General features: G+C 48.1%; 1 protein-coding gene across 5 annotated transcripts in view; it reads right to left on the bottom strand.

Annotated features, from left to right (window-relative positions):
- Nucleotides 1–1,753: 1,753 nt before the first annotated feature.
- LOC146180438 (putative peptidoglycan muropeptide transporter SLC46) overlaps nt 1,754–15,209 on the bottom strand; it is a 195,492-nt gene continuing 182,036 nt past the window's right edge. For all 5 annotated transcript variants that reach the window (XM_084576034.1, XM_084576036.1, XM_084576035.1 and 2 more), the window contains one exon: nt 1,754–3,505. In XM_084576034.1, the coding sequence (XP_084432160.1) occupies nt 3,409–3,505 (97 nt within the window). In that variant the 3' untranslated portion in view covers nt 1,754–3,408. The remainder of the gene's footprint in view (nt 3,506–15,209) is intronic.

Raw genomic sequence — 15,209 nt, 5'->3', positions numbered from 1 at the left:
GAAAGATGCGCTCCAAGATTTTACAACCAGTTGAGGTTAATGAAATGGGGCGGTAATTCTGAATGTGCTGCTTATTTCCTGCTTTATGGAGTGGCTTGACTCTGGCGGTCCTCCAGTCGTCCGGCACCTGACCAATGCGCAAGGAATCTACGTACAAAACATTTAAATATTTTGATACCCATTCTGCATATCGTTTAAGAAATCCATTAAGAACATCATCTGGGCCGCAAGACTTTCGGACGTCGAGGTTGAGGAGAATATTGAAAATGCCCTCTTCAGTTATCTTAACATCGGGTATCGGAGGCAGGCATGTATCGTCGTACCAAGGTAAACTGTCATTATCTTGAGTAAATGCAGACTTGAAGTGTGCATTAAAAAGGTTTGCTATTTCTTTACTGTCATGAACCATAGTGCCATTCACATCAAACACCTCACACTGTTCTGATATGGGTCTAATGCTTCTCCAAACTTTTTCTGGTGCCGATGCGATGTAATTTGGCAATAGGTCACCATAATAGCACTGCCAGTCTCTGCATACTTGATCTTTAAGCTTTGAAGTTAATTCAGAGATTTCTTTTTTAAGGTGATCTGAGTTTTGGGGTTTGATTTTTTCTTCAATCGTTTAAGCAGTCATTTTAACCTGAGTGTTTCACGAGAAATCCAGGGGTTTCTAGGTTTCTTTTTCGTGATTCGCGGTACAAACTAGCTAGTACAGTCATATACACTATTTTTAAAACGGACTCAAAGCTTATTTACATCGCATCTCCTGTTAACAAACTCATCAAATTTAAACGCAAGCTTGTCAATAATTGAAACATCATCTGCCCGAGAGAAATCAGGGAAAGATAAAAGCTCTATATTTTTATCTAGTGAAGTATTGTCGAGGGTTAGTACCACCGCAAGGTGGTCCGACATTCCTGGAAGTATTTCGCACCCCGTTTGAGCCTTGATGGATCCACTGACAAAAAACAAGTCCAGAACTGATTTAGAAGATCACTGAATTCTGGTGTAGGTTTCAACTATTTCTAGCAAGTCATATGAAAATGCAATGCTCAGCATTGCTTCACCAGCAAGAATGTGTTTTATAAGCGAGAACGTTGGCCAGTGTATATTAGGTAAATTAAAGTCACCTGAAAGGATTATGGGGTCATTAGTTGTAATATTTTGATATAAATATTTCTCCAGCTCCTCGAACACAGAAACAGGAGGGTTGGGTTGCCTGTATATTGCTCCTATAATGTATCTAATCCCATTACAGTATGCTTTCAAAAAATGGCTTCAACACTGTGTATATCTGGCATTTTCAGGACATTAAGTGATGATTTGAAAAGAATACAGACACCTCCGCCTCTACCGTCTCGATTTTTTCTATATGCCCTGTAACCGGTTGGAAAAAACTCACTGTCATATATGGAGTCATTTAGCCAGGTTTCTGTAAGTACTGCGAGAGCAAGATCTTGCGAGAGGATAAGGGCCTCCAACTCAGCCACCTTGCTTATTATGCTCCTAAAGTTCATGTTTATTAACTTTATTGACCGGGCGTTAAGGTTCTGGTGTCAGTCATACCCTACCTTGCTTAGTTGAAACAGTGAATTATTCTTTTCGTCCCAACCGAACAAGTCAGTATTGATGCTGAGCTTATCATAAACCAATTTTACTTTTGCGTACTTTCTTCTCTCCTCTGCCAGCTTTTCCACAACTTCTGCCTTATGCCGGGAATCCGCTTGGTGCGAAAGATGCGAAAGAGTGGGCTGTAAACCATAAGCTTTATTGAAACGTGAAGAAAACAGCGAAATCTGCACATATTCCGGCACTTTCAGAGAGTTGTGTTTCGATATACTCATAGTGGGCATCCCATGACATGTTAGCGTTAAAGAGAACAAGAGTTTTTGCTGTATCAACAACTTCTATTCGGCATTTACCAAGATACAGTTCAGAATCTGCTGGCGCCACACGCTGTCCTAGATGAAAAAGGACGGCGTTAGTCCAATACAGCATTTGGCGGGCTAGTTGGTGCATGATAGAAGTTTAGGAAGAACAGCCCTTGTGTTGTGCATACTCGTCTTCGTTTTCGCGCTGTTTTTTTTATTAACGACTTTAGTTTTTGCGGTATTTATTAGTAGCGAATTAAGATGTACTCCAGTTATATAATGCTATCAGGGTGTCATTAACAGTACACACCAGATATGGATGTCGCTGCCTCGAAAGAATAAACTAGTATCGTCAGCGTAGATTCAGTGTTATTGCTGATAGAAGTAATGACATTAATATACAAAATTAAAAGCAGTGGCCCTTGAATGCTTCCCTGGAGAACACCTGCACAGATCTGTTTAAAGGAGGACGTGGAGTTTCCAATGCTAACGCACTGAGCGCGGTACTCCAGATAAGACTGAAGGAGGTGGAGGGCTGTTCCGCGAATTCAATACAGTTCCAGCTTTTTAAAGAGAGGTCGGTGATTGAGGCGGTCGGAAGCCTTTGAAAAGTCAATGAAAATTCCGATTCACAACTGTTTAAGTTCAATGGCTTTGAGAATGAATTCTTTCTTAGTTAGCGATGCCCAGGAGGCCATCTGGCGAAAATTACAGATGCATTCCTTTCCAAAAGAAATCACCTACGCCAATGTATACACTGAATTATAAACCCCTTACTGTAACATGCCACCAGACGGCCAGCTTTTGTTTTTACGAATTAACACTGTGCAAAGAATCCAGACACGAGACGAATACACAAGACGATTTGGTTCTCGTGTCCGGTTTCTTTGCGGTGCGTTAATTAGTAAAACACCTATGAACCAACTAGCCAAAACTAAGATCCTTATTGTAAGGGTCAACTTAACCCACATATTATGCCCACAAGACTCCCCTCCCCTGTCCACCTGCGAACAGTGGGGGGCCCGCTCGAACTTGCTAATCCAACTGCGGGCCATCTAGCAGTCGCCAGAGCTGAAGGCCTCCTAACGATAGCGCGAAAGCCCCTGTCTAAAACTTCATCAGCTAATAATAATTTATCCTCCCCCTCCTTCACATTGAAAAGTATGCATGCTAACTGTTGGCTTTAGATCTATAGACGCGGTGACTCAAAACCCACGTGGAAGAATTCTCCACATCAAAAATAAGTGCTTTTTTCTTTGAAAGAGAGAGAAAAAATTGTTATTTATTCATCTCTATATGCGGCTCTGGAGGTCATACCATTGGCAGAATGAGGTATATACCGCATCGTGTGTGACATGGCGGCATACGTAAGTTGTCGTTAGCATCGGTTGGGCTTGAGAAGGGTTCCTTTGGCACAGGTGACTCGCACATGCAACACAGTACACAATCGCACTACTAATATAAAGAAGCCTCGAGCGGTTCCTCGCAGTCACGTCCATCATTCAGTCATGTCCACCACAAGTGGAGGGGGGGGGTGCTAAGAGGGCACAGCAGTAGCTCTGGAGTCCTGATTACAGTCTGCGTCGCTTCGTGGGAGCGTCGAATATACGGCCACTTCTCTGTACAGACAGTACCTGCAATGTAAGAGACAAGTTGCGCTGTAATAACTGGGCGTCTCTGGAAATAGCTCGAGAAAGATTCAATCCTTCGATTAGAGCCATTTCGTCTTTTTCTTCAATTTTCATTTAAACAAGTCCCGTCCCAGTTTTCTCCGCAGCAAAGTGACCCGTATGATTCGATTGCTTCTTACATCAACAGAGGCTCAGAAACTAGGCGAGACTGCAGAAAAGTTGCTGCATAATCGATCTAGTGAAGGAGATGAAACACATTATGAGATGAAATATACCCGATGAAGAATCAGAGTACGTTCCGTGCAATTGCAGTCTGGCGCGTTCTAGCTACAGCTGTCCGCAGGGAATGCTGAGGTTTCGACGGAGTGAAAATCAATGAATAGCATCTGTAGCGGTTCGTTACATTCCTAGCATTGTTGTCACGCGGTTTATAGTGTGCATCTGATCCATTATAGAGCAGCCTAATCTTTTGATTGATTCACGTCTAAGGTTCACATTATTCTCTTAGCTATATACCTCAGTAAATACTCTGCATTCAATGTACAGTGAGTTGACCGGTCTGTAATGTTTAAAGTCCTTATCGCCCCCTTCTTTAAGCATTAAGAAAATCTTAGCGGTGTTTCGAAATTCCGAAACCTTTGAGGTAACGAGGCATTGGGCATACAAGGTGGCCAATTCTTCTTGCACAATATTGTTTTTCAACAAATCTGCAGTTGCCTGAAGCTCAGTCCTCAGTTGTTTCTGATTACTTCCAATGCTTTCCCACTTCGTTCTTCGTTACGGCGGAACATCTGAATGCCTTGCGTTACTAGTACTCTCATTGTCGGGCTTGGTTTCGACTGATTTATCTCAAAGGGACGCAGCATATGAGGAACGCCTCACTGCAAGGCTCCTGTAATTTCAATCACTTCAGTCTTTTTAGCGTGCGCCCATGTCGCACAGCCTTCATTTTCTTCTCCACCGAATAGATCGCACCCGCGTACTTTCTGCCGTGGCGCAGCGGCGGTGCTGCCATTATCATGCTCATTATTTGTCTACTACACTGATCAATGTAAACTGCAGAGCTTCGTTATTCATATTGTTAATTGCATTTGGAGCCTTATATTTTAGTGCATATATCATTTATATGCCCAGTTTCCTCTGACCGCTGGCTACCACCGTTATCTAGAACCTGATCGATTATCGTTTATTCACACGCCGGACCAACTCGCGAAGCGCTCTCGCGACCCGGCATGACGTCCGTGATTTCCGCTGATCCGCTTCAGTGCGCGAGCAGCGATTTGCGATATGGCCACGATCTTTTCACAATTCGCATACTTTACAAACAACACTTCTGTTTTCTTTGTATTTGTCTCGCAAAAGCTTTAGAGCCACGCTCCTGGTGCCCAAGCACGCACAAAGCTACATACACTGCATTACAATGCTGAGGGAAATCAAAATATAGCTTTAAGAGAATTGCTTGTATCGCCGCCAAGCAGGCGCTAACAGACACTGTTCTGTATCCCGATCATTTTATCCCAACGCTTGTATTGCGCGCAGCGATAGGTTTTTTGCCCAGCAACATAAAAAAGAAAGCAGGAACTCATTTGTACCCCACGAAAGTCATTTATATTATGAGATCGAAGTGTTCTATAAGTTAAACTAATGTTATTACATTCATGCAAAACGTTTCGGTCGCCGGGATTTTCACAGGAATTGCCTCTTGCAGCTTGTTAGAATTGGGCTCTTAGCCGCGGTTCGCGCGGCTCCTCCAGCGGCCAGCCGACTACCGAAGCCGTGCGGGTGCCGCTGAGGGCCTGACGCCCCCATTTACCAGCCTCGGTGCTACTCCGCATAGTACAGGAGCATTTAGGAGAAGCCTCGGCGTCAAACCCTTCTAGGCACGTTTAGTCAGAAACTATGGCACCTCAACCTCCTCCCCACCGATGTAGAGAAGCACCTTCCTCTCCCCCACGATCCACGATGGGAGACCAGCGCTCGCTGTTGGATCTCTTTGGTCGCCTCCAAATTCTGCACCCGGATTCGACAGTCCAAATGCCAAAGGCTTCCTGCTCTGTAAAAGGAGACGTTTAGCCGGTTGTCGTTTTTACCTACTCTGCAGGCCGTCTTTGTACCCGCCGCAACTTCGGTGGTAGACAACGCCTACGGCGATGCGCGTCTTTATCTCTCTCTCTCTCTTTATTTCTCTCTTCTCTCATTTCTCCTCTGTCACGACGGCTGTAGGCAGCGGTGAGCGAGCAGGCCTGTGCATTTTATTTTTTATTCTTTTTACAGTGGCAACACAACACGGTTGTCAAGAGGGACCGTTGTGACCATCCATCGTGTGTTGTGTTGTTCGGTAGGAGTCGGGACTAGCTGCTCTTTGCGAAGACTGTCGCGTGTAGCCAGTAGCTTTCGGCCCTCGTGCCGTTGTTGTTCTGTACTGTGCCATGCCTGTAAATAATGTATAAAGTCACATTTTGTTCAGTTCGTCTCTTGGACTCGGAGCTCTTATACAAGGATTAGAATCATGACCGTGTTGTTCTCGCTCCGGTTTGATCGGCCGTCGTCTTGGAAGGAGGTGGTCCAAGCGGCATCGGCTCCCGACGTCTAACACTGAAGTCAGCAGTGATATCGTGAAGCGGGCCCGACCTCACCCCCATCTAATACTGTTTAGCAGTGCTTGGGATGAACCAAGTGAAATCGTGTACATGTGCGGGTAAACTCTTCTTTTGCCCTGAGATTCTCCTGGCTTTAAAGTCTGGGCTAATAGTTTAAACTCCTGGAATTATAGTGTATGAAGCACAGTGGTAGTTTCACAGAACCATTTGCGAGTGAGCAAAGGGATAATTTTGGGCAGCGATTATGGACCTCCGGAATGTAGCCAGGGACAAGCTCGAGTGGTTGCGGGACAATTTAGGTGTGGATGCGGAGTAAGCAATGAGCAACTAGGAAATTCCTTTAGCAATAAAAATTTTTAATGCGGAGGAAGAGGCAATGCGAATTACGCACGAAATGTTCCAAATTGAGAAAGAACAATTGAGAAAAAATAAAAAATGCCTGCTAGCAACCGAGGAAGAGGAACGCGACAGGGCAGAAACAAGACGAGACACATCTAAAAGAATCGAAATGTTGGACGTAGAGCCGAAGAGGCTTCGGCTCTCACTTGAGATGCAGTAAAAGGCAGCTTTATTAGGATAGGCAAATCGTCGGAGGTAAAGGATAACGAAAAAGTAGAGCGTGAAGAATTACAGCTAGAGGAAGACAGCCGTCTGTCAGATAAGAGGAGTGAGAACTACTAAAGGCGAAAACATCTCCGTTCCGGTGTTTCCCAGTTAGGAGCAAGTGTCTAAGCGGCAAGAGGAGCTGCGATTGTAGGAAAAAGTGCGATGCGACCTTCATAGAGCTGAAACACGCTGAGCTTCAGACTATCGCTCAGCTGCCAACTCGCAAAGACGCGGATAAGAAAAGGGCGTTGAATCGTTTCAGGCACGATGTAAGAATAGAAAGGTGTATCAACAGATGAATGAACAGCGCTACAGACTAGGAGGGAGTTCAAGAACAAACAGGACGGGAAATATACTGTAATAAAAGAGACATCTGGGCGAGTTGGTACGGTATATTTCTTGTACACAGGGCTCTTTTTCGTGTGTTAACCTTTCCAGCCAGCTACGCTTGCCTCACTAATTGCCGTTGCTGTTTGCAATGCGCCAAGTGGCGACCAAGTGGCGACCCGCCACTTGGTATAAGAAGTTAGGATGCAGCCCTCCTCAGGTTCAGGCACTTTTTGGGCCTGTATATCCATGACGGGGTCAATGCCATAGGATGTGCAGCGTACTGTGTTCCGAGATGGGGCGGCAGGTGCGTTACTACGGGGACAATCTGCGCGTCGTCTGTGGCGTCGAAGAACAAGGTCACGGGCAACGCTCCTACCAGGAGTGGAGCAGGATTGTGGACAACAGCGCGGAATTCCTCTGGGCAAGTGTTCGTCTTCGACTTCCGCCGAGGAAAAGGAAGAGGGCTATGTCTGGTGAAGTGGTGGTGCTTGGGGATGCCTGCGTGCCAGAAAGACACCTTGCTGTTCTTCGCAAGGGCCCCAAGTTTGCTACGGAGCCTCGCTTCTCCCCAATTGACAATTTGGCATTGGTTAGGCGTTTGGCCACGCAGGTGAAAGACAGTTCGCGCACTTGCTTCATTTCGGAATGCGTGAATGTTGCTTCAAGGACAGAACGGGGCCACCGTGAGTCTTTAGGTATTGGGCCTGTGGTTGATTACATGGTCAATAGGAATCTTAAGGTCGCTCTCTCAGATAAAGACGGTCGTTTTGTTATTCTGTCTGGGCATGTGTACAACCAAAAAGCGCTGGAGGCTGTTGACAGGGATTTTAGGGTGGTGTGAAAGGACGCTAAGAAGGTCAAGAGAGAGGCTTTGCGCCTGTTAGGGGAAATGAATTTAGACAGATTGGCTACGGCTATAAGAGACGCTACATCAGGGTTTCTGGACATTCTTTTCTGTGAAAACTCATAAACCCGGGGAACCTTTTAGAGCGATAATTTCTGAGAAAGGCTCCTGGCAATGTATTGTCTCAAACTATTTGCAGTGTAGTGTGGTAATCTTCGTCTTCATAGCCACTGCCGTGCATCGCGTGCTGGCACACTTGAAGACGAAGAAGTTGGTCGCTGCCTTGCTGATTCGCCACGCCTGACGCTCCGCAGTGAGTTCCTCCTGAGCGGCTGGATCCATCTGTGTTTACTGAATAAACACACCCCTACAATTGGTGAAGGTGCGGGGTGCGTTCCCGTCCACCGTAGAACTAAGAAGCCGCACATTGCCATCTGCCTCCACCATGCCGGACGATACTGCCTCAACATCGCCCCCCCACCCCCCCCAACCACGGTCCTGTGTTCTGGAGCTCTACGGCAGCGTGACCCATGCCTCTTCAGTGGCACGGCTGATGAAGACGTCGACGATTGATTGTCGGCGTACGAGCGTGTCAGTACTTACAACCGATGGGACGACACTACCAAATTAGGTAACGTAATCTTTTACTTGACTGACGTGGCGAACCTCTGGTTTCGCAACCATGAGGCGGACCTGCCATCTTGATCTGCATTTAAGAAGAATTTTGTGGAAGTGTTCAGCCACCTTGCAGTTCGCAAGCTCCGAGCAGAACAACGCTTGCGCGAGCGCACACAGCAGGCCGAAGAGTCGTTCACCAGTTACATAGAAGACATCGTTGACCTGTGAAAGCGTGTCGACCCCTTAATGTCCGAATCGGATAAGATAGAAAACATCATGAAAGGCATCTCTGACGACGCGCGCCAGATGCTATGGGTGAAAAATTCTGCCACGGTCAGTGACGTTATCAAACTTTGCCAGAGCTACGACGTGCTTCGTAAGAAGCGCGCTTCTAGCCGGCGGTCCGGCGTTAGAGACGACACCATCTCTGCACTAGCTCTGGGCGGTTATACTCTATCAGAGGACAGCCCTTTGATTCAGCAAATCAAAGCCTTCGTTCAAGAAGAGGTCGCCCGACAGCTATGACTGTTCCCTCAGTTAAAAGATACTGGCCGCCTTGTTCCTGACATGGCTCCGTCTTTGGCCCCTACCATACGGCGTGCCGTGCAAGACCACATCGCTGATGTTCTTCCACCCAGTTCCGTGCTCCCGCCCAGCCCAGTGCTGCTTACCAGCCCCGTGCCAGCGCAAGTAACGGCACCACTAACGTACGCCCAAGTTGCGGCCAGGCCGCTAATGCCATCAGGACCTCTTTCCTACCAGGCCGCTCCTTCTAACCTTCCTTCGCCTTTGGCTGGGTCTGCATTCAATGTCCCTATTCCAAGGGTACGCCAACGCCATACGAACCCTTGGCGTACCGCGGACAACCGGCCAATCTGCTACTCTTGGGGGCTGCCGGGTCATGTCGCACGCCTTTGCCGCCAAAGAATTCCACCTTCTCGCTCTAACCTTTGGAACTACTCTTACGATACCGACCAGCCCTCGTCGAGAACTCCGCCCGGTTCCGACTTTGTATCTCGCGACAGTCAAACATATACCACTCGCCGATCATCTTCCCCTCGTCGCCGTTCACCATCTCCGCTACGACGTTCTACCGGCACTGTTGAGGGAAACCAGCAGTCGCAGTTCCAACAAGAACTGCGCTTGGTTCGAACTCTTCAAATCCTCCGTGTTCTCCCGCTAACGTAATACAAGTGTTCGTCGACGGCGTCGCAATACTCGCTCTTGTTGACACAGGCGCTGCCGTATCCGTGATCAGTGAAGCTCTTTGCCGTCGTCTTCGCAAGGTGACCACCGCGCTTTCCGACTTTTCGCTTTGCACCGCCTCATCACAGCGCATTCATCCCTCAGCGGCGTGCAGGGCCCGTGTTCTCATCGAAGACGTCTTATACACCATCGAGTTTATTGTACTGTCTCACTGCTCACATGACATCATCCTGGGCTACAATTTCCTTTCCACTCATCGTGCCGTTATTGACCGCGCCCGCGCGGAAGTTTCCTTTTTACCTCTTTGTGATACCGTCTTGTGTGATGTCCCTACCCAGTCTGCAAAACTCCTTGTCGCCAATGACGCAGACATTCTTCCATTTTCTGCTGCCCTCGTTCCACACTCCTGTGAAAGCGCTACTACTTCGACTGTCTTCTTCACACCTTCCGACGCCGCTTCACGCCAACCCTGCCTCCTGCTCCCATTTGCTGTTCTGGAGTTCGAAGATGGCCTTAATGCAATGTACGTCTCAAATATATTTTCGTGCCCGTCCGTCCTGCTACGCGGCGAGTGTCTCGGTCGTATTGAAGAACTTGATCCTGCGCTTGTAAATACTCTTCCTGCCACGCCTACTTCATTAGACGTTAATGTTCTCAGCTCTTGCGATATAGCGACCACTTCGACACCACCCGATGTTCTTCAACAAGCTATTGACGCAGATATTCCACCCACACAACGCGATACACTCGCCGCTCTTCTACAGAACTTCACTTCTGCCTTCGACCTTAATCACACCGCGCTGGGTCGCACGTCTTTCGTTACGCAAACAATCGACACTGGTAGAAACGCACCTTTACGACAGCGTCCTTATCGCGTGTCGGCCTCTGAGCGCCAAGTAATTGCTGATAACGTGGGCGACATGCTTCGCCGGGGCGTCATACAGCCATCTAACAGTCCATGGGCTTCTCCGGTTGTTTTGGTCACCAAGAACGTTCCATCCGGTTTTGCGTCGATTACCGTAGGCTAAACAAAGTCACGCGCCAAGATGGTGTGTGATTATGTGCGTGTGAAAGTTAACTTTTCTTAAGGACACAGGGTTGATCAATACCCTTTAAAACTCATCTGTGTGTGCTTATGTGCGTGTGAAAGTGTGCGACACCGATTCTCTTTTTTTCTCATTTATTTCCCCTTCCCCTCCCACACTCTGTCACCCTCATGCCTCAACCCTCATCAGGAGTAGCATGCTAGGCTTACATCTCCTGTTGCCATTAAAATATATGTCTCTCTCTCTCTCGCGCCAAGATGTTTATCCTCTGCTTCGACGACGCCTTGGACTGTTTACAGGGAGCCGAGTATTTCTCCTCTTTGGTTTTGCGCTCCGGCTACTGGCAGGTACCGATGGCTGATGATGACCGCTCGAAAACTGCCTTTATAACACCGGACGGCTTATACGAGTTCAAAGTTATGTCCTTTGGCCTTTGCAATGCCCCAGCTACTTTCGAGCGCCTAATGGACACTGTTCTTCGTGGACTAAAGTGGCAGACCTGTCTTTGTTATCTAGTTGACATGGTAGTTTTCTCTACCGACTTTTCTTCTCACCTTCTCCGCCTAAAGCGTGTCCTCACGTGTCTCACTGACGCTGGGCTTCAGTTGAATTTGAAGAAGTGCCACTTTGCCGCTCGAAAACTCACAATTTTAGGCCACGTAGTCTCTAAGGACAGCATTCTTCCCGATTCCACCAAACTTCGCGCAGCTGCAGAGTTCCCGAAGCCAACCTCCCTGAATCAGCTTCGGAACTTTATCGGCCTCTGCTCCTACTTTCGACGCTTCATATCGAACTTCGCCTCTATCATTGATCCTCTGACCCGGCTCCTTACCGGCAGCTCCGACATTTCCGCTTGCACTCCAGCCTGAGATAAAGCCTTCGACACTTTACGCCGCCTTTTGGTTTAGCCTCCCATTCTACGCCACTTTGATCCGACTGCGTCTACGAGATCCACACTGATGCCAGCGGTATCGTGCTTGGTGCCGTCCTTACACAACGTAAGCCTGGCAAAGCGAGTATGTTGTGGCATACGTCAGCCGAACATTGACGAAAGCAGAGTCCAATTATTCAGTCACAGAAAGGGAATGTTTGGCCATCATTTAGGCTATCGGAAAATTTCGTCCCTATGTGTATGGCCGACCGTTTTACGTTGTCACCGATCACCACGCTTTGTGCTGGCTGGCCTCTCTGAAAGAACCATCCGGTCGCCTTGCTCGCTGGGCTCTCCGCCTCCAGGAGTATGACATCCATGTCATTTGTCGATCAGGTCTGAAGCATACTGACGCGAATGCTCTTTCCCGCTCGCCATTGCCTAGTGATACCTCTTCTGACCACGTCTGTGCTTACGATTTGTCGACTCTTGCCACTATCGACATGGCTACCGAGCTGCGGAATGACCCCTAGATCAATGCATTTTTGGATTTTCTCTCAAGTCCTACTCCCGGTCATTCATCCAAAGCACTCGTCCGGCAAGCCCACCACTTCTCCATTCGTGACGCTCTTCTCTATCGCCGCAATTATCTGCTTGATGGACGGAAGTGGCTTCTAGTCATCCCGCGTCATCTCCGTGCCGACATTTGTGCTGCGTACCATGATGAACCACAATGTGCTCACGGTGTCGTATTGAAAACCTACACACCCCTACGTCTGCGATTATACTGGCGTAGAATGTACCGCTTTGTGCGACATTTCGTGGCGCTTGCGAATCTTGTCAACGCCGAAAAACTCCTCAGAAGTCCCCTGTTTCGTTGAAGCCGCTACCCTGTCCTGCTCGTCCATTTGAACGCGTTGGCATAGATCTATATGGCCCTCTTCCTACTACTCCCTCTGGAAACCGGTGGATTATAGTGGCAGTAGACCATCTTACTCGTTACACTGAAACATCACCGCTAGCCTCTGCCTCTGCAAGAGACGTTGCTTTGTTCCTTCTCAACAACTTGATTCTTCACCACGGGACTCCGAAGGAACTGCTTAGTGACCGCTGACGCGCTTTCTTGTCCGACGCCCTTGAGGCCCTACTAAAAGAATGCCGCATCATTCATCGCACCGCTACTTCTTACCACCCTCAGACGAATGGCCTGACAGAATGCTTCAACCGTACTCTGAGTGACATGCTGGCCATGTACGTCAACGACGCTCATTTCAGCAGGGACCAGGTTCTTCCCTTCTGAACCTACGCGTACAACACTGCGATACAGACAACCACTGGATTTTCTCCCTTCTTCCTTCTATACGGGCGCGAGCCAACCTGCACAATGAAAGCGCTTTTTCCCTACCGCCCTGATATTTCTGAATCGACGCCACTCTCGGACGCCGCCCAGTACGCAGAAGAATGCCGTCAGTTCGTTCGTTCGCATACAAAGGAAAACCAGTGGCAACAAAAACACCATCGTGACACTGGCGAGGCGCCTTCATATGCACCCAACTCCCTGGTGTGGCTCTGGGTTCCTACCACAAACATTTGTCGACTTTGCGTTTCGAAGACAAGTATCTTGTAAACAACTCTGAGAAGGTGGTAGAGTACTTGAAAAAGGACAATCCAGGGGACTGATCGGCAGTTAGCATTGACGTCGAGGATGTATTTTAAAGTTCTCATGACCAGTCTGAGAATGTGCACTCCGGAACAAAATGATGAAATAGCTTTTGGTAACAGCTGTGGTATATCAACTGGGTCGTTTTTAGAATTGACATCTTTTTATTTAAAAAGTATGTTTGTGGAATTTGACAGTGCCGTGTATACGCAGAAATCAGGCATCTGTATTGGTTCAAAGGTCGCAATTTTCCCAAGCAGAGTAGACGAATTGATTGCCAAAACCTTGCAGGGGCTGGGGATAAGAATCTGTCGGTATGTTGATGATTTCCTGGTCTTTTACAAAGATTGCAACAGTAGCTCAACACCTATGAATATTCTTAAAGTTTTTCAAGAGCAAGGGCTGAGACTGAGATTTACATTTGAACGAATGTCACAAAAAAATGAACTGCGTTTTAGTTAAATTGCGAACAGGGTGATGACTGTCGAAGTGATCACGATGAAGATGATTATCATATAAGGCGTCGGTCGAACGAAGAGCGCCAGGCTCCTTCGTCCGCTCGTCCGGCAACACGTTGTAAATTGGAGAACTCTTGAATATAAAGGCCGTTTATTCAAGACAGGGCCAAAGACGAACAGGGCAGATGAAGAAAGGCAGTTAAAACGGTGACCGCCCAGAGACGGCTGAGGCCCGACGTGCTCTCTCCATTTCGCGCCAAAATATCTCCTTAAATCAGTTTCTCAGGCACATCCTACACATCAATTACAGTCCCACCTCTGGTAGCCAATCCGAGAACGTTCGATCAACTTAAATGCGCCAATGGCGTGTTGGGGTTCAAGAAGTTGTTTTTATTTTCCAGCACCGCGCGTTTCCTCGAAACTGTCCAATGTCTAAACACATGGCTACAGCCCCGCAGACCGACACGGAAAAGCACTCAACGAACAAAAGCATTGAGCAGCAGGAGCCACACGTGCGGTCCGAGGAGCAGTAGCGGTAGTAGCTCCCCATCGCGTCTCTATTTTTGGGGCATCCGCGCACCGCATCTTTGAGGGCCATAAAACAGAATTCTCAGAAACAGAGGAGCCCGCTTGTCTTCGTCTGAGTCGCACATCTCGACGCAAAAGACTCAGCGCTCCGCGACGGCCATTCTTTCACCGCGGGGTGTCCCGCCGCTGGGACCAAGTCAGCGGCGGGGACCAAGTCAGCGAGCAAGGGGAGGAGGGGGAACCGCGGCGGCTGGAGGCTCACAACCTAACACCTCCCTGCCAAAAATGTTGGGGGAGGCTTACCGTACTCCAACTTAAAAAAAAGAACACTCGCCCCCTCACTTCACAGTGACAAGGCCAACGCACAGGCGCCGCGGAGATAAGCAATGGAAGAAACGGAGACTAGTAGCAAGCCGTTCCCCGCACTCTACGGACATTAGCACGGCGCGTAATGTTCACGAAGACAATTCAAACATGCAAACACAACACTTCTTACATTGTACACTGCACTCAGAGGCGAAGAAGGAAAAGAGGTCGCATTGAGTAAGATCATCACTGTGCAGTCACACGGAGTCCAATATCAAATCACTCAGTCACAGCCAAACTCACAACACACAGCCACAGCACAGCAACCGAAACACACAGGCTGAGTTACCCTCCCGTACGTTCCTTGGCCCGCGATGTCCGAAACATTTACTCAGCAACCAGTGGCGGTTTTCTTTTCCCTTTCTTTCTCGTTTTGTCCTTGAACCCGCACACATGGGACGTGAAACTTTTGAGGAAGAGCCGGAGTCGCCCGTTTGAATGAACCCTAGTTGATTTTGCGCCTGGTACAAAATTTCTTTTGTGTTTCGCGGTTATATAATCCCCCGATTTTCCGGAGAACACCGTTTGGTGCTGGCCCAGCTCCCCAAGTTATTGCTGGGGCAGGTGGGCGGAT

Source organism: Amblyomma maculatum, chromosome 8 (assembly GCF_055883805.1).
Source record: "Amblyomma maculatum isolate TAMU_Amacu chromosome 8, ASM5588380v1, whole genome shotgun sequence".
Lineage (NCBI taxonomy): Eukaryota > Metazoa > Arthropoda > Arachnida > Ixodida > Ixodidae > Amblyomma > Amblyomma maculatum.
The sequence above is the reverse complement of the archived record's forward strand: the minus strand, read 5'-3'. Positions and strand labels throughout refer to the sequence as shown.